Raw genomic sequence first — 19,570 nt, forward strand, 5'->3', positions numbered from 1 at the left:
CAAAGGGCGGCTTGTGCGGTTGTGTTGGGGCCGGCTCTGTCCCGTCCCGGCGCCCCCTCCTCCCCCGGCGGCTCGGCTGGTCCCTGCTGCCCCCCCTCCCCCCCCCCCCAGCCCGGCGCGACCCCCGAGCAGCGGGGCAGCCTTTGGGGTCCCTCCCCGAGGAGCCGGGAGCCGTGCGGGGGTGCAGGGGCTTCTCCCCCGCCCGCGAGCTGGCGAGCCGGGGGAAGGAGGCTGAAGGGTGGCTGTCACCTCAAATAAACATCTCTCTCTGGATGTGCGCGTTCCTCCCGGGCTGGTCTGTACATTGCAGTGAAGTTGAATAAAGCCTGGGTTGCGTCAGGTCAGAACATCCATAAGTTGTCTATTTTTTCTGGGGGGTGGAAAGGGAGGGGTGGGGGGGAGCTGAGAGCAAGTTGTGCATCCCGGGAGCCGGGGATGGAGGGGGAATGCGGCTGCCGGGAGCGCAGAGCCCGGCCGGGCTGTGCCTGGTCCGGAGCCGCCGATGCCGGGCAGGCCTGGCTTTTTTCCTCCCCGGCTTAGTGTGTCGTGCACCAGGAGTTAAGTGCCTAGAAACCAGAGCGATTTCACGGTTAGAAAGCAGGAGCGGGGTCTGCTTTTATGGACTCGTGCAGGAGGACCTGGCAAAAAAAACCCCCAAACAACTGCGCTCCCTTCGCTTGAAACAACTCTTTCCAGGAGTTCTCTTTTCAGAGTCTTCCTATTGACTTCAGGGAGCAGGCTTTAATTCTTTCTACTTCTTTTCTTTTCTTTGAACTCTCCAGATATTTTAAAAGGGAATAAAGAGGTGCCTTGAATTTACTGCTTTACCTGCTGCTGCCGCCTGTATCCAGTTTACAGAAGTTTGTGCGGTTCAGCGGTGCTTTTGTTTGGCATCTTGTGAAGAACAAACGAGCCGCTCTTCCCTTACCTTTTAAAAATGATACCACAATGAAAGTTCTGTTGCTTGGGCGCACACTTTTATTTCAAGCTTCCCAGGGAGGATTTATTTACGTGCGCATAAGAGTTTTAGAGTCAGTAGGAGAGCAACCAATTAGCCATATTTGCAAAAAAAGATGCTGGGAAACTTTAACCGAAGGGTAGCCCTAGACCTCCAAGCATTTAAGTGCAAAGGAATAAGCGTTCAGAATTAATTGACTAATAGAGGAAATTGATCTCCTGTTAGACATTGGATGTGTTTTGCTCGTGGTTATTTGTTAGATGCTTTACAGAGTGGAGGCTTGTTTCAAAACATCTTCCTGTAAACATTATTCTTAATTTAAAACAAAAGATACAGCTTCCATTTTATGTGGAGGTATGGGCTTTGCCTTCTTTATGCACCAGGAGGCTGGGAGTCCCTAAAATGAGAAAACAGCAACATTGTGCGATTCAGACAGAGTAGCTTGGATTTGCTGACAATAAACTACTGACTTAAGAAAACCACTTAGTGTTCAGGATAGAGATGATAGAAATTTCTTTACAGTGTCTTTCTTACTATTTTTCAACTAAAAACAGGCAGTAAATCAATCATCATCTGTAATTATTGCTGCAGTGATTACCTTTTGGGAGTAGGTTATCATTCTTGGTGGCCTTTGTTCCAATATCTTTTTCATTTTCCCTGTTTTATTTTTCTTGAATCATGTCAGTTTTGGAGTGGATTAATAGTATTCTGAAAGCAGTCCGACTGTAAGATTTCTGAAAGGGCTAATAATGCGATTCATCTGACCAGTTGAAAGATGCTTGCGTAGACATAGCATTTAAATTCATTGGTAAGATTCTGCCCATCGATTATTACATCTTCTTTTTTAGTGAACAAACAAAAGCTGTAAGTAAGGTTGCAAGGAGAATTTAAGCTGTACCTCCAATGCAGTGATTATTTTAATTCCTTTTTTCTTAAGTATTACTGGTTTAGTCAGTACATAATATAGTTCTACAGTTTAAAAATGAACGGTATTTTAAATAGCTTCTCTGAAAAACTATTCTTTAAATGTATGTAAATGAGTTATTTAAACTCATGAGTGCTGGTTTACATCTAAATAAAATATGGAGGTACACATTACATTTCCAATTTGTCATGTACTTAGCAACCCTTTCTGGGGGGAAAATATAAGAGATATTTTTGATATGTCTGTCACTTTTGATAACTTAATTTGAAACTTCTTATCTTAGGGGAATACTGATACAAGGCAGGTAAATACATTAAAACAAAATGACAGTCGAGTTTTTTGTATGGAATGCATGAAACTAACTCCTCTGAAATAGTGGGTGTTAAGAACTCACTAATGACTAAGTATCTTCTATTTCCTGAAAATACACTTTTTTTTTTTTTTTTTTTTAAGAAATACTCTGGTTTCTGTTTACATTCCTTTTCTGTTTCTTCTCTCTTTTTTTCCCTCTTTCCTGTTTTGGTTCTTTGCCAACTTTGGTCTGACTGTCCTCCAGATCTTGTTGAGGATGGCATCTCAGGTTTGGACCTAGGAAAGAAAGAAAGAAAGAAGAAAAACGGCATGGCTAATGTTAAATAAGTCCCTTACAGTTTAAGAATAATAAAAGCATCTTCCCAAGGAAAAATAAAATTGTAATTATTTTCTGTGAAAAGCACTCTCTTACAAATATACTGCAGTGTTGTGGCAAGAAAAAGAAGTCTCAAAAGGAGAGTAAATTATTTAACTTTCTGAAAAGCTGTAATTTGAATATCTTATTTTACTTCAGGAAGAAGGAATTAAAGTTCAACTGCCAGGTTTTTCTAGGCAGAGGAAAGATCAGTTGCATCAAACTCATCAGTCCTGACCTATATTTCATTCTACTGATTAATTTATCCTATTTCCTTGGCTAGTTTCTGGGGGGGGGGAAAAAAATCTATTGGGTATCATTGACCTGATCAAAATCACCTAATGCATTTCGTGGGGGAAGGAGGATAGTGGGAGAAAAGCAGGTGGGGAAAGATAAGTGAGAGATATGATACCCGTGTATAAGCCCCAGAAGAACCACTGTGCAAATGAAGGGTATTGAAGAAGGGCAATTGGTATGACTCCTTAAACTCCTGACACCTAAGGGCAGCGCCTTTCCCTAAGTGAAACCATGCTGGAGACCCCCTGAGAAAGCAAGGAAGGGCAGGCAACGGGGAGAGCAGCTCGCTTGTATCTTGTTTAACTTGGCCATTTGAATGTAAACCTTTTTTTGTGACTTGGCATGCTTTGTAGGTATCACACTTGGGTTACTGACCGCCTCCCTCCCCTTTCTGGTTTATGGGGTTTCAGTTTTGGGAGGGCTTGAGGTTTTTCTTTTGCCCTTACTACCGGCTTTTGATGAGAAACTTTGTTTAGAAACAAGTTATAAAAATATAGCTGATCAAGGAAAACCAGGTATTCTTTGTGCAAACCTGAATGAAAATGTAGTCCCCCTAAGGTTAAACACAGGTTCCTCTAGGCTGAAGTCAGGTAATATTCATTATGCTACAGTCACCCATGAAAAATCATTGAAATTGTAGGTATTGGATAAGTCATCACAAGGAAACTAAAGCAGCCCCAGATATTTAATAGAAGCGCTGATCTCTGGAAGTGATCTTTTTTTTTGAAAAATATAAAAATGTTTTATTATTATTTCAGTGTAAATTTTTACTCATTGTTATTTTGTACCCCATATTTGACTGCAGAAATAAAATTACTGAATGCCAGTTCCTAGAAAGATGAGAAGGAAATATTTATCGGCTGTATTTTGCATATCTCTGTTCTGCCTAAAGAAGGCTTGTATCTTGAAATATTTTGGCAAGCCTGGAGTGTCTCTTAAAGTTGTTCCCTCTTTTTGAGGAAACCTAGGTACCCTTTCCATACTGACTAAATTTACTGCTGCAACTCAATTCATGCAGAGTGTTGAGTGAGTAAATGTACCTCTGTTTTAGTGTAACTTGTCTTCTCATCATAAATTCGAAGTGTAAGGATCTTTCTTGTACGGAGGTACAGATGGTGTGGTGTATTACCAAGGAAGGTAGAACAGGTAGCAGCAGTAGTTCAGAGAGAATTTGACATTCGGATCCCCTTCGAACAGTAGCCGTTACATTTCTGTGTATCTGTCAACTGTTTGAATGTTTATTCTCAGCCCCAACCCTCTCCGGCTTCTAAATTGCATGGACTAGACTTGAAAGCCATTAGATCGTCTGCTGATTAGACTATAATCAATCCAGCATAAACAAACCCAGCAATTAGTATTGGCTTGATTTCTGTGAACTTGACGTAAAGTTTCAGAATTACCAGTTCAAAGAACTTTTTCTGAACGGGCTGTTTTCAGGAACTGTGTTATTTTGGCATGATCATTTTATAGGGAGGGAACAAAAAATTCATAAGATTCCTTTTGGCCTGAAAAGCAAAAACATCTGTTTGATGCATGAGTGGATTGCTGGCTTCTATTTGGCCATCCAAAAAAGGGCAAAAATTAGGATATCGAACATAAAAGAGTACATGAAAAACAAATAACAAAGAGGATTTAAGATTAGGATCTTTTTATAATGCAGGCTATTTATAGCGTTCTCTTTCTGACTTGCCAAAGCATGCCCTTGCTCCTTTATGTATTAACAAAATCATAACAACAAAAACTTCCCTAACATTTAGTAATATTCATTGACTTTGGCAATGCTGGTGGTATTGATGGTCTTGATTAGCCACAGGATTACGGTAACGCTGCACAGTCGTCCTTGAGGCCAGCATAAGTTATGTTGACCATTACCATCTACTTAGGAGCGGGTACAATTAGGAGTGAACATCTAAACAGCTGCATCTAAACAGCTATTGGTTGTACTGCTAGTTTCCATAAAAGTGAAATCTTGTGACAAAGGTAATCTAAAGAAGCTTAGAAATGCTGCATGTTTGGTTTGATTTGATTTTGCTTTCCCGAGTTGCTGCGAACTTGTGGAACAGGGGAACCTGTCGGTATGGAAGCACTTACCTAACGTGTGTAGGATAACGTTATCCACCATGATCTGAGATGTCTTGAAAGGCTTTATCTTCCTCTGTAATTCATTCATTCGAATTTACAACCGTTTCTATAGCTCTCATTTCTTTGAGCAGAAACATGATTCTGTATTCTGAAACTTTTGCATTTTGGAAAAAAAAATCACTTATGAGTAACTGCATGTGAGGAAAGAATCCAGAAGAACTGTTAACATTTTATGGAGACCACATGGATTTTTTTTCTATGTAAAACACTGAAAATAAGATACTTGGAGTTGGTTTTTTTTTTTTTTGATTAATTAAAATATAGTGTAAATGCTGATATCTGAAGACAGACATCTTCACATCTTTTCCCGGCTCTATTTTATGTTTTCCATTGGTTCATGTAGGGCTACCTGAGCTCAAAATCAGTCCCCACTGGGGGTGGGGAAATTGCAGTATTTCACTTAAATCAAAACCGCAGCATATATATATGCATGTATGTATACTTTCCCCTGAAGGGGCAACATACAAATCTAGACAGAATTGGGCCTGTTTTATTTGGTGTCAGGAAAATCTACGTGTCTGTTTCCAAACACATTTTGAAGTCTGTTACTGCAAAGCATTAAAGTCTTTCAGTTGCTCTCTTTACACAAGTTAGATATAGATAGCACAAGAGAAGCCTTTAAATACTTTTAGATCATAATGCAATGCTTGGCATAGGATTCTGACAAGAGATGAATGTGCAAAAACCAGAAGAGATGATGAGGTTTGTTTGTGTTTTAACTTTAATTTTAGACAACTTGGGTTCTATTTCACCTCAAGTATGAGTAATTATGCTAGTTTAGCAATTATTAGAGATGAAAGAAATTCTGTTCGATATGAATCTCCTAAACTTCAGTAGCTTTAGTTTTAGCCACGATAATGATCAAGGAGTAGTTAGCCATATGCCTAGGGACTATGCTGTAGCAAAAAAGATAGGGCTGATCTTGGGGGTATCCTTATTAGAACATGTTATAATTAACATTTCGTTCAGCCCTCCTACTTTCCAAAGAAAATCTGCTTCATGTGTTCCTGTGCACACATTAGTAAGACAGCCCAAAATTGCCCTCTTCTAGTGTATTTTTGAACCAGGACCATTGTCCTCTGTATTTACAATATTAGTTAACACTGGTCATGCGTTTGTGTTTTTTTTCACACATCACACTCCTCTGGTTTCAAACTTTTTCCCCCCCTCCGTATTGCATAATTATTAAGAAAAATATGAAGAGAATTTTTTTTCTTCCTTTTTCAGGATTTAATCTAGGTTATCTATGTTCTTCTGGTATGTGCATATTTGAGCCTTTTAGATTTTCCTTTAGCTAGAGTGATACTGTGCGCCCTATATCGCAACTTTTCTTTGTACAGTTGAATCTATGTAATATGTATTCGAAAGGGTTATAGTTTGTTACTCATTCTTCACAATTAACGCCCAATGAAATTTTGGATTTGATGTATTTTCAGTGTGGCTTTTTCCCTTCTTGTTATGATGGTAGCAAGACAGAGGGGTGTTCTTTTGAGTAAATGATTATTCTGATACTTTCACTTTTAAATACAGGTGTAATTATGTGCAATTTTTCTTTTTAAGATTAGGATTTTTAGTTTTTCAAGGTTTTTTTTAAAGTCATCTGTTATCTGGTGGAATAGTGACTTTGTCCCCTTTCTTCTTTTTTAATGTGATAGGGGCTTACTATGGTTCTTTAAAAATGATCAGTAACTAGTTAGGCCTCTTACAAATCTGAAAGAGTTTTAGTAATTAGTTGAACAGCCGCTTGTCTGAAGCAGAACACCATTTTGCCCAGAGGACAAATGGACACGATGCTATTTGTCTACTCCCAAACCCTCTTTTTGGAGAGCAGATTCTCTCCTGCAAGGTAATAACCTGGAACAGGAATTTTGTCTTGCCACACAGGACATGCAAAACCTCTCCTCATTTCTCATACGGGCACTTGGTGTTACACACAAGGATGGAAAAGCTAGAGCATTTTTAAGACTAAATGTCCTGCTTAACTGCACAGTAGATGGCTTCTGTATACAGTCTCTGAAACTTGTTGTGTCCTTACTATTCTTAGGTTGTATTTTACCAGGAAAATATATTTCAAACAATGATATTTATTTATTTATTTATTTATTATTCACTTCTTTTAGTATCAAGTTCAGCTTCCATTACTGACTCTTTAACTTCTTGAAAGGAACTTTAAAACAAAAAATAAAATATCTTCTGTGTTGCTAGAGTGGATGATGTGATGTAGAGAGGCAGTGTCCTTGGAAAGACTTTGGCAATAGCAATGTTTTGAGCAACAAAACTTTCTCTGACACTGAATTATGATGGCTGATTTTTTTTTTTTTGTGGACAGTGTCAAGTGAATTTCTAACTTGATAGTGGCAGTAGGAAGGAGGAGGGGGTGGGGAAGTTAATTATTTTCCACCTCCAAAGAATACAATTGTGAGGAAGGAACTTTCTGATTCACTGGTTCCAGGACAACAGGATGTCAGGATCCATGCCTGATGTAACGTTTTGACTCTGAAGATGGGAGGAGGAAATGGATTGCTATTGGTCTGCGCGTGTGACTGCTGGGAAGGGATTGTGCTATGTGACTTATAAAGAGCTAGGACATAGGAAGAAATTTGGTTTGCAATTTCTGGTGAATCTGTTGGGCAGGTAAAGTACTTACCAGATACTAATGTAAATCAGTGAAAAAGGTCAGAAAGTTCTAAGGCTAGGGCCAAAAAACAAAGTGTTTGCACGCTGCAAAATGCTAGTTTTCAGTTTAAACAGTGTTTAATTTACAGGTGCCTGTTAGCCTAGTGGAAAAGTAGTCTTGCATCGAGTGCTTGGATTATGAAATTCATGGGTAGATTAGAGGTTTATGAATGTTGCTGAGTAGGAACTAGCTCCTTATGGAGAGTAGGAAAAACTTGGAAAGAATAGTGTGTCGTAGCTCCTCCCCTGTTATAGATGTGGGTGTCTTAGTGCAATAGGGTATCTCAGCAGTCACTTCTTTGATCCAGCTTTTTTGAGACAAAGGATGGGTTGTTCCTTTCCTTCCAATTAGGAAGGAATTGAGGGGTTGTGCTGCTGCTCTTTCTCTCCCTTTTACTGAAGAGGGAAAGTTACTTGCTTTGCTAGTATGTGAGAGGTGCAGGTTCTGTTCTGTGCTTTGTCTAAGGGTGTTTATATCACAGGGAGTACATCAGTCATTACACAGCAATATGTGCTGTGAGTTGCCCTTTTTTTTTTTTTGGCAATGAAGTTTTTCTTTTCAGAAGTGTGATTAAGTATTTGTTGGACAAGAGATTGAGAAAGAGCACTCATATAAGAGACTCATGGCTCCTCTGGCTTGAGTAACAATGGAGAAAGAGGAGACCCTGGGTCCTGGTCTGCTAAGAATTTTTACTGCAATATTGCTTCTGATGAATTATTTCAGTGAATCTAGAATGGGAGACCATGTGTCCCTCTTCCTACGTGATTGTCCTAACCATAAGGATAAGGTATCATGCTAATTGTCCTCCTTTCTACTTCAGTGAATATTGTGGATGAAGTGTGTCAGCTACAACAGCAATAAATGAGTGGACCTCAAGTTTGAGACTAAGTGCTCTTTGTTAGGAAGCTCATGATGCGAGTACAAATCCTTCTGATCGAGAAGAAAGTTGAGCTGGTGCCACCCACATGCTAAATGAGTGATCAGTGGGTGCAGGTGAGAAGGAGAAAGGAAAAGGTATTTTAACCCACACGTATTCTGCCAGTATCTTGTAGCAACCAGGGAAGGGTCTGTGAGCTCTGAGAAGCCAGCCCATAAGACTGCATCCAAAGCTAGGGCAGGCAGGAGACTATTTAATCTCCTAATAGCCAGCTGCAGTTGGGCTTTAGTTTGATTTCAAAATTGAGCTGTACAGCACTGAGAAAGCCTGGATGATAAAACCGTAGGTACTGCTTGACCAGAGTGGTATTTGAGCAGAACTTCTGGCAGTTCAGATGCAGTGTCCCCTCATTAGTTTTCAGGCTTCTAAGCTCCTTTGTGGATATAGACCAGAGTGCTGTGCTACATGACAGAAAGTTATCTAGAACAGAGAAGAGAGTTTGAGGGATCAAAAAGAAACTTATAAAACCCTGGTACAAAATAGAGGGAGATCTCTGGTAAGTCAGGGATAATCTCAGTTGAAAGGAGGATGGGGGTTTTGACTTGGATAAATATATGTCTTTAGGTAACAGAGCTAAAGCATGCAGACAACCCAAAGTCCTCAATTTAAGTGCCTCATTTTAGGCACATAAATAAATGATAACTTTCAAAGACAATGAATCATCTGCAGTAACCTTTATTGTAGGTCCTCATAGCCCTTCTTTACATCACCCCTCTTCAGATTTGTGTGGTGTTGGTTACTTTGAGGTTCTGTGATCCATGCATCAGTTTGATTCAGAATGCTGTCTCTTGCTGAGTTTAGGCTTTTGTAGGCAGTGTTTAATGAATTTCCTGTTTTCTAAGCACAGCAGAAAGTACAGGTCTGTAGGCTACCAGAAATTCTTAGTTATGTCCCTCTGAGAAAGAAAGCAGGCTTTGGTGGTACATAGCTTCAGTATACTGAGAGGAGTCACTCTGGAAGCATTCATGTTAAGTACTGGGTATGGTAATTAGGCTTAAAATTTATCTTAGCCTCTTAATTTCTGTCTTTCCTCAAAATAGACTGGATGCACATAGTTACATTGCCAGGAATGGAGGTGGAGTCCTCAGTTTAAGACAGGCAGGACAGCTGAAAGTCCTGACTCTGGTACTAAGAATTGACTGCCAAGGAAATTCACTCTTGCTTTGCTAATTCTCACCATGATCCATTATAATCTGTTAACACTGCATGATAGAGAATCTTAGGGATATCTGGAATTTACTTGAAGTTTTTTTTATAAACTTTAAGATCCTTTGGAGAAAAGTACTTTTTGAAATATATGATACCATTGTAATTTTACTTTAAACAATAAAAATAGGGGTATATGTAGATGCGGCTTAACCTTTTTAAATTAGGAAGACAAAGTAAGCATTCCAGGCAGGATTAATTGACCTGCTACTTCAGCTATCCAGAGAAAGGTATTCCTTTCACCACTCCAGCCCTCAGCTTTTGGGTTTTCCTAGAATTCTTCCTCTGCTGCAGGAGAAAAGCATCTTCTTCCTTTTCTGTGCGACACAATTTTATGTAAAACTGGATGTCTTTAGACTGTCACATTTGGATACTGTCGTTCTTGAGATCAAGGGTTGGAAGAATATCCAAAGGATTTCTTAAGCTTAATTTCTTTCCACTTAAGCATATTTATTACTTTTCTGTTTTTGTGCTGCCTAGGAAAATACTTCATTTTAGCATAAGAATAATATTTTCCAGCCACTGCAGTCTAATAGGGAACTCCTAATTCGGTCATTCTACAAGAACAGTATTACAGGGAAAAAAAATCTCAAGCTCAGTGTTGGCATAGACTAAAGAGAGGAGTAAGGAATATGAATGCTGTGAGGGGCTTTATCTTCTGGAAAAAGCAAACGCAAGAAGAAAAATACTTTATATAACAGGAAACATTTAAGGGAAATGATAATTTCCAAGTATTGAGAGAATACTGTTACAATGCTGAGGGAGGTGTGTAGAAATAGGGAAAGGAGTATGTCACAGCACAAAGGAAAACAAATCAGAAATACAAATATTCACACATATTATTAATTGCATTTTTGTACAGTTGGAGCCACACACACAACTAAATTTCAGTAGAGTTCTGGAATGTAGGTATTTGAAATATTAATATGTAAATGTGTTTCGTTTTCCAACTCCTCACTCTAAAGTCATAAGGCTCACGTACATTTGGGAGTCAAAATGGTAATCACATTTCTGGCTAGTAGCTGATAGGTGTGTATTGATACCAGGTGAAGCTGTTTAGAAAACAATACTTTCTTAGTCGTTCTGAACTTTTATGAATGTCATTTATCTTCAAGGACATTATGAAGCAGACAGAAATGATTGTTGACTTCCAGGACTCACGCATTGAATTGCTGCCTAAATGTGGAGTAGGCAGGTTTGAAATCCTGTGCTCGCACATATTGGTCAGAAGAATTTGAAAGGTGGGTTTTAGAGCACAAGTGGTACCTAGGCAGGAAAGAAAGCAGAGGAAGGTATAGCCCTGGCGGGTGGTGCATTGACAGGTGATCCTGCATTTAATACTACTCTGTAATTTCTTTAATTTCAGTTTCGTATCCTGACTGAACCTTTATGGAGATGTATTTCCACAGCACATTATTGCAAAGTGCGAAACATCTTCAAAACCCATTCACTTTAATAGAGTTAGAGGATACTCAGCACCTCCTGTAACTGGCTTTTAAATTTACCTTCTGCTATGTGATTAATCTATCCAATCATGCTTAATATCTACCTGTAGATGGTAGCAGTATGAATGTCCTCTTGGTTTTTATGTGGCCATGAGGAGGAGGGAAGAGGAAAGTAGAGAGATACTTCCAGAAATTACAGTCATTTGTAGGTACTGAAATAATGGCACACACATTCTATTTCTTTTCTGTCTGGGTAACTCAGTAAATTGTATATTGATTATGCTAAAACAGCTCGTGTCTCTATTACTTCTCTGCAGAAATTATTCAAACATGTAGATTGAAGATACACTTGACAAAGTTACCATCCTAAGAAAAAGGCTTTGGTGCAAAAATGGATTTAAATTGAATTACTAATCATATGCTAATGGAAATTTATAGGCTAAGTATTGAATTATAGGAAATGCAAAGAGCAAGTTAAAAATATATATTCTAAACTTCCTATCCCGACAGTCTTAGTTGCTATATTAGGTTTATTTTTGCATCTCTCGCGGCATATGTTTTAGGAAGGGATGGATAAATCAATACCAATCTATTTTTATAGTTTATTTTGGGATACGTGGCTTCTCTTGCTTTGTCTAACAAGCTGAAGAGAGGCTCAGGCATTTGGGGCAGTTCTTTTTTTTTTTTTTTAAATTTATTAACCCACCTAGACTAAAAGAAAATAGACTTTTTTCAATTATCTTTTGCTTTTATTTTATTATCATTTGTAATAGCTCAGAAGCCATAAATCTTAGCCAGAGCTCTCCAAAAGGCTTCACTTTCAGTGAAAATGTCCTTTTTCGCATTTCTAATTTCATCCATTTCTTATCCATACAAGATTTTTCCCAGGCGTCAACCTGAAATGACTTGTGCTCTTCCTTACCACGCTAAATCTACAGATTAACTCTTCAGTGATGAGGAATCCTGGTTAGCTAGTAGAATACGAATGAGATTTTGCAAGCACAAAAATCTGTGTATATTTTGTACTAGCTTTATAAAATATTATCCCTCCTTTATAGGCTAACCCTGTGTCCCATGAAAAGACTCTAAGCAAAAGGGGTGAAATCTTCATTGATCAGCAGGTGTTGCTGTAGAGCAGTCAGGAGATTGATTCTCTTTCTAGGACCTCTATATCAAACTTCCGACAGGTTTTCCTCATTAGCCGTCCTTGATTGTACTGCGTGATCTGTTGGTTGAAGTTCTTTTTTTTCTCCTTTAAAAAATAGTTGGTCTTAATGTTGACATTCAGCAGCATAAGCATGAGAGGTGCTCTGAACTAAAACCAGGGTTTGCTTTGGAGACTGGCTGTACCAAAGCTGAAGTGTCCTAACTTTTCAAATAGGTACAGCTTCAGTATAGAGACACGTATTTTCTTCCAGTAAAATCTTATATTGGTATCTGCCCAACCCACAAGATTTTGTAATACAAGATAGAAGTGACGTGCTGGAATTCTGTTTTCTGTTACTGAGATTTTATTTATTTAAAATTGCTCTCGAGAAGTGTGGTGCCACTCAAGTTGTTGTGATGATCTGGTCTTTCTTCAAAATTTCATTATTTGGGGTTCCTGTTTATTTTGTTTTTTTAAAAGTTGCACTGAGAAAACATGTAGTATGGACTTAATGGCTTGTTGTTTCAAGGAGTAGGTAAGTCAACTAAGAAATATTTGTACAGTTAACAAAACAGGTGACCTGTGGTCATAAACACTTAATTGTAGCGACAAGGAGTATTTTTGCTTTCATTATAACGTTATTTCAAATGTCTCTAGAAGTGGTGTTCAGCAGTAACATCACTTGTTCATAGTTTGGACTCATAAGCTATTGTTCTGGCTTCCCGAGACCTCTCCTTTTACTAGTATTATATAGCTTTGTTATCTAGGATTTATCTTACTTTATGTGATGAGGTGGTGTATCCTGTAATGAAAAAGACACCCCTGTGTGCGATCCTAGTCCTACAGTATCAGTGATTTTGATGTTTGAATTAATAACAGTGCACACATGCTACTGCTTTATCTGCATATCATCCTGGTGGATTTTTTTTTAGTTCCATTTTATGCTAGTGCTAGAGAAACGGTTTTGATTAGCAAAATTTAAAGCATCTCACTATATAGATTCTGTTTAAAGTTGCCTTCCTCTCCTGAAAGAAAATGGAATAGTTAATATTTAAGGGAAGGTGATGATGGCTGCATGTCACACTAGTCAAGTGAGTTTAGTGTTGGTCTGAGAGCTGAAATAGCATTGATTTTCAGTATCTGGTTGTGGAAAGGTATGAATTGCTAATTGGGAGCTTATCTGATGCTTACTTAATGTAATAAATACTCATTCTAGCTGGAGGAATAATCTAACTTACTGCAAAGGGAAATGAGATACTATTTTGTAGATTTGTGCTAATGCTAAGATATCCTTAATTCTGTGGGTTTTGTGGAGTAGTTTTCTTATTCCTCTTACCGTATTTTCCCCTAAATGCGGTTTAAACTTTCCTGACAAGTATGTCAGTCTAGCTGAATATTATTAGCAAGTCTTTGTGCTGTGACCTGTTGTGACCTACTTGCTTCTGTGGTGACTGAGAATCCTTAAAGGGCTTGAACAACACTCTAGAAAGCTGCTAACCACAAAGTTACCTGCTCTCATGGTTATTTCTTTTTTGTGTGTGTATAATAAATACATATTGGCCAGCCTTTGTTGAAAGCACACATCAGCTTTCACAGAATTTTCAGATCCTGAAGTGGTAGGGAAGTTTTAGATGTTTGGTTTCACAAGGCATACACTGGGATGTTTTTGTATTACAAGACTGCATAGATGAAAACAATTTGTTATACAGTAGCCTTGTTTGTTTTTTCCATTCCAAGACCTAAAAATGTTTGGTGTACCTCTCAGCAGTGTGAAGCTGAGCACATTTCGGTGTGCAGTTGCTTCTCACTAGCAGCAAGAGAATCTGGTACTGCAGCTGGTGGCAGCAGACGTTCAGAACAGAACAGCAGGAAAGACGAACTCTTGCATTTTGGTTTGTGTACGCTTACAAGCGTATGTAAAGACAAGCAGATTCTGCTTACTTCTTGGCAGGTAGCTGCTTTATTTTGGAGTTTCCCACTTGGGAATCAGTTCTCGAAAAGTTCATGTTTGACCACCTCAGTTCTGTCTTGAAAACTTAAAAAATGGTAGAGTTTTTAAACTGCTTTTCTGAACAGAGTTGTGACATGTATTGTGGTTGAGGATTTCAGTAGTAGATAACAGCTATGTATACAACCTTTAATAAGGCTGAGCAGTAGGTACTGATAATCAAGGTGAGTTTCTTCTTGAGGGATGGAACGGTGGACTGGTTTTCAGTTTTAGATCTTGTTCTTGAGAACAGTTTTTTGGAAATAGATCAACGGCTGATGGCAGGCAGGGTCAGGTTGGGCTGCTGCGGAGGGTTTGCTGGGGGCTTTGAGGAAGTTGTGAAAGGGGTATCGCTATTTTTTAAAAACTATATACTGGTTGTATTCATTATTTTTCTTGCTTTATTAATGAGTCTTACTGATCTGTGCTGCTCTGTTGAAAAATCTTCTGTTCAGTTTAGTTTATGCTTGACCACGCGTTCCCCCAAACTCAGCTTTTCATGAGCTTTTCCCATTGCTTTCTTTGTCTGACCAGTTTCCTTTAGCTGTGAGGACTGCTGGGTGACAGCTTTGGCAGGATAAAAAAATCATACAGTTGAAGTACTGATAACTCCATGGCTGCAAAATACAAGTTCAACTGAAACAGTCAGCTCATAAAATCATATTCTTTTAAATACTTGACTTAATGCAGGGCTGGGTAAACTTTATCAGATCTCTGTTGATGAGAAGAGCATGCTTACCAGGTGCAGCTTTGGGGTAGAGATAGTGATTGTTTAGAGTCCTCCAGAGATTGTACTTGACGCTTTCTAATATATGCACTGTGTTTCAAGTTTCTGGTGTCCTAAGAGTGTCCTTATGAAAACTGGTGTTTTTTTTCTAGAAACTCAGATTCTAGAAACAACCAGTTGTATGAAGCCTTGGGGTTGGCGGAGGAGGAAAAGAGGTACCTGTGGAGTGTGTATATGTATCTCTTCTTTTGAATATATGTCTAGATTTATATGTGACCCTAAGTGTTGCACTCCCTTGTCCCAAGAGCCAGGAAAAAACCCCAAACTCAACTGCTTGGATTTAACTCAGTTGCATGATTATTTCTGAGGTCTGAATTCTTGGGAGTGGAAATGCTGTAAAAGTGCAGTCTTTCCCCTTTCAGCTTTTTCCCCTGTGAAGGAAGAATGAATTCTTTTCTCTCCACTGTTCTCCAACTCAAAGATCTTGGTCTTTGGGAGAATAAAAAGGAAATGGTTCTGCCTTTTAGCTCTTCCCTTACTTTTACTTTGGGAGAGTCAATCTTACTTAGACATTATATCAGATCGCATGAGAACAGATTGCTCTAATTTTTCAAAGTAGCAGCAGAATGGCTCTTGTTAGGTTCACTCTCACCCAACAAGTTTTGAATAGTGAATCTGACACAAATTGTATTGTTTTGAGTTCTGCTGTTCTGGAAAGCTGTGAGCCAAGGGAAAGATGCTGGCATGGCGTATACTGTAAAACAGCATGGGGTTAGTTCTCCTTTGCAAGGCTGTCTGCACTGCTGAGATGTTTGCTACTGAATATAGGATTATTATTATTATTATTTTAAAGCTTATATATGAATTAGCACACACACACACCTCTCCGGCATGTCAGGAGAAGGCTTTCTCTTATCTGTGTGGAGTGAGTAGAATCTTAAAGCCTAGAATTGCTCTCTCATTTAGTCCTATAATCAAATATAACAGAGTGCATTGAAGACAAATATTCCAGAGGAAATTCGATTTGATTTTTAAGCCATGAAACCAATTTAGTCATTCTATTCTCAGATTTGTAGCTTCCATACAGGAAAGTATTCTGTTTTGGTCTGGTCTACACTTTCGCACTTTGCAGTGCAGCTTTTCTTGCCCGTGTTGTACGAGCATTACTGGCTTTCAGAACTGAAGCTAGTGAAAAGATGCTTGAAACACTTCAGCTACCTACCTAACATCTTTTTTTGTTTTGTTTTGTTTTTGTTTTGTTTACCCTTTTCTGACAGTAGAAGAAAGTGAAACAGAGGACCAGCAGGCAGGTGTGGGACTAACAGCCGCACAGACTGGTAATGCTGAATTCCTTCATTAGTGCTTGCTTACTGTTTGACAACAGTGTGAGGGATTTTTGTATTGGGGTATTATTGCAAGGCCTGCATTCTTACATCTCTGTTTCAGCTTAGAATGCATTCTTGGGGCTCGCAACGGAAAATAACATTCCTTTCCCCTCACCGTTCAGTTCCTGAGAATTAGAACTTCTGACTTTTGTAGGCCAGCCAACTGACAGTGACGTGATTCTAAGCAGCAGCATGCTTTTTGTTCTTCTTTTATTTTTTCTTAAAAATAATCATTCTTAAAAATTATCGTTTCTTAAAAATAATCGTTTTTTCTTAAAAATAATCTCTACGTTCTCTACATAAAACCCCACCCTATGCCATTTCAGATGAACTTGAATATTAGTTCCACTTACTTAAACTATTTTCATATTTGTAAAATACGTGGATAAGGGTGATTTCTGTTAGGATTGTTTTTATAGTTTCTTACCAGTCAGGGATTAATTAAGGGCTTCTTCATTTTAAATCGGTGAGATTGGGTGGACAAACCCATTGTTTGAGTTGGGATCACGGGGATATGTATTATTACTAATCATGAAGAAATAATTGTTTCCAATAACAACAAGGAGTCTTTTATTCTGTAATATGGTTCTGGGACTGCAAGAAATACTTCACTTCTGTCTTTGGTACTGATTCGACAGAATTTTATCTGAAGAGTAGGACTGACTCATCTGAATAGTCCCATTCATTCAGCTGAGGTCACCTTTTGGAGTAAGTGCTGGCTGCTTAAGGATATTCCTAGAAGGCTAGAAATCTCTGAATGCGTGTAGGTAGCTTCTTTGAGAACAGTTGGAGTTATTCCTCTCACAAAGGTGAAAAATGCAGTTAATTTTTTGTTCAGCTAGAACATTTCGTATTTCTCTTGTATGTGTGTCCTGTGCATTTGTGTCTGGTATTTGGTGTCTTTTATAGGTTTTAGTGGCTCTGCACATAAACTGTATTATTTGAAAAGAGGAAATAAAAATGAGTTCTCTGCTTTTTTTAGTGGGAAGTTTCTCAAACTCTTGCAAATGTACTTATGTCTCCATTTAGCGATCTGCAAACTTGAAAAAAGCAAACTTGTACTGCTGTAGGCACGTGAAGTTGAAAAATAGAGGACTGCAAAACTGGAGATCAATATGACAAGGACTGGTTGCTTTTCCGCATTATTTTCTTAAAATAATTCTCAGTGGTTAAGTTGTCTTGCTAGGTATTTATTTCCCATCATGTTCTGTGTTGTTCTCTGTCTGTTTCTAGGCAAGATTTAACTTTCTGGTTTTCTCTATAGCAAGAATGCAGTGCTGATACTAAAAACAAAAAACCTTCTGATGGAGTAAGCAGTACAGAAGGCCCACACTGTGTACACACTGCCAGAAGTTTTTATAGTAATACTTTGTATCTAAGCTCTGGCACTAACCATTAAATGTGCTTTTTATAGAGTACCAAGTTATAAATGTAGTGCAGCTACGGCATATTAATCTTACTGCAGAGATTTAATGAGGCAGTTGTTTTGCGATGGACACTATTGGGAGCAGAAAGCGACAGAGTTTTACTTTACCACTGAGCTGAAGAAATATTCCTTGCCTGTAATAATTATAACCACATGATCTAAGTTTTCCTTTCTTTTGCCAGCACTTTTCCATGCAGAAGTGGCTTGGAAGGAGGTCTGCTGCAGGGCAGTGAAATGGATTGGAAAGGAAGTTGTTTTCTTGGTAGTTTGGTGTTTTAGTTGTGATTAGCTATGGATCCTTATAGCATAGGCAGAAATATGTAAGATGAGTTTCAAGAATACAGATAGCCTCTGCCAGTCCACTGAGATGGTTTTTAGATATTCATTACTTTTGCTTGACTTTTATATGGGTTATAAAAAGTAAATGTGGTGAAACTTCATTTTTACATGGACAGAGTAGAATTTCTGCTGGTAGGCCTTAAACCGCTCCCATACTTGAAATTAATTGAAATCCATAGCTTTATTGCCTCCAACAATTTTGAGCCAATGCCGTTTTTTCATTTTCCCCAAAGTTGCAGTTTTATTAGGCAAAGTTACAGCAATAACATCCCTTATGAGGAGAAGGAAGAAGGAAGGGTAGAACCACCTGCTAGGGAACATAGTAATGAGAAAATCATGCTTCTTTTAATTTTCATTTATAAATAATGTTAACATAATCAGTAACAGAAGACAACTGTTCTCTTTTTTTTTATTTTTTGAAGTGCCTTAATAGGATGAATTTATTTCTGTTCTAAAAATGTAACCCTCCTTTCCGTACTAGCTAATTTTCATTGATATCTGCAGATGGAGCAGGTGTGTGTATTGTTGTTGATGTGCATTGAAAAATTTCAGTTAGTGCACGATAGCCTCTGAAACAGGACAGGGAAGCCTCTGGAAATAACAGCGGCATTTGGAGATGTTGTGATAGGTAATCTGACTGTAACGACAATCTTTGAGGGAGTTGTGGCTGTGATTGTTGCAGATATTGGGTAGAGAAAAATGTGGGAGATGAATGACATTTGCCCAGAAGCCTGTATGCGAGCATAAGCTTTGAATGGGAAGTTAAGGAGAAAGTACAAGGTGAATGCATATTGCATTTATAAAATACATTTTATTCTAGTCTTTCAAAGGAGCAGCTCAAATACGGCAGCTTATCCACATTTTAGGTAACCACTTAAGGTTAGAGCAGCTTTTGATGGAAGATATTTGTTGTTGTAACAGAAAACCTATCTATTCACAAAGCATCCAAATGATATTTCCTCTCTTTAAATATCTTTTTTATTTTGGTGGTGACATCTCTTCGTGATACTGGATCACAGTGGAAATACATTTGTTGAGGGGGCTGAGACTGCCAGAACTCATTTCACAAAGCTTTCGTAGGCTAAACTCAAACCTAGGCCCCAGAGGGTCCCACTTAAGTGTTGACCTAAAAACAAATGTGCCAGTTGGCTAAAGCATGTATTCTAAAGTTGCAGCAGAAGGGAATAAGCTTGACTGACTTCTGTCCCTGTAGAGTTTATATCTGCAAATGCAGAAGGAGAAGCAAAACATTTATTAGTCTTAAAATGATTCTAATTTTAATAACCAGTCTCTAAGTAGGAAGCT

At 38.5% G+C, this 19,570-nt stretch overlaps 1 protein-coding gene across 11 annotated transcripts in view; it reads left to right on the forward strand.

Moving 5' to 3' along the window:
- The window catches only part of ZNF521 (zinc finger protein 521), a 235,871-nt gene that overhangs the window by 2,171 nt on the left and 214,130 nt on the right, over positions 1-19,570 (forward strand). For 5 of the 11 annotated variants that reach the window (XR_008448491.1, XM_054058508.1, XM_054058515.1 and 2 more), the window contains exons 3-4: positions 15,268-15,330; positions 16,393-16,452. The exons of 4 other annotated variants lie outside the window; for them this stretch is intronic. Coding sequence is in view for 6 of the 7 variants with exons in the window: in XM_054058508.1 (XP_053914483.1) it covers positions 15,268-15,330; positions 16,393-16,452 (123 nt within the window). In the remaining variant the exon portion in view is untranslated. The remainder of the gene's footprint in view (positions 1-15,267; positions 15,331-16,392; positions 16,453-19,570) is intronic. 2 more of the 11 variants (XM_054058510.1, XM_054058514.1) reach the window with 1 other exon arrangement.

This window comes from Cuculus canorus, chromosome 2 (genome assembly GCF_017976375.1).
Source record: "Cuculus canorus isolate bCucCan1 chromosome 2, bCucCan1.pri, whole genome shotgun sequence".
In the NCBI taxonomy this organism is placed as follows: domain Eukaryota; kingdom Metazoa; phylum Chordata; class Aves; order Cuculiformes; family Cuculidae; genus Cuculus; species Cuculus canorus.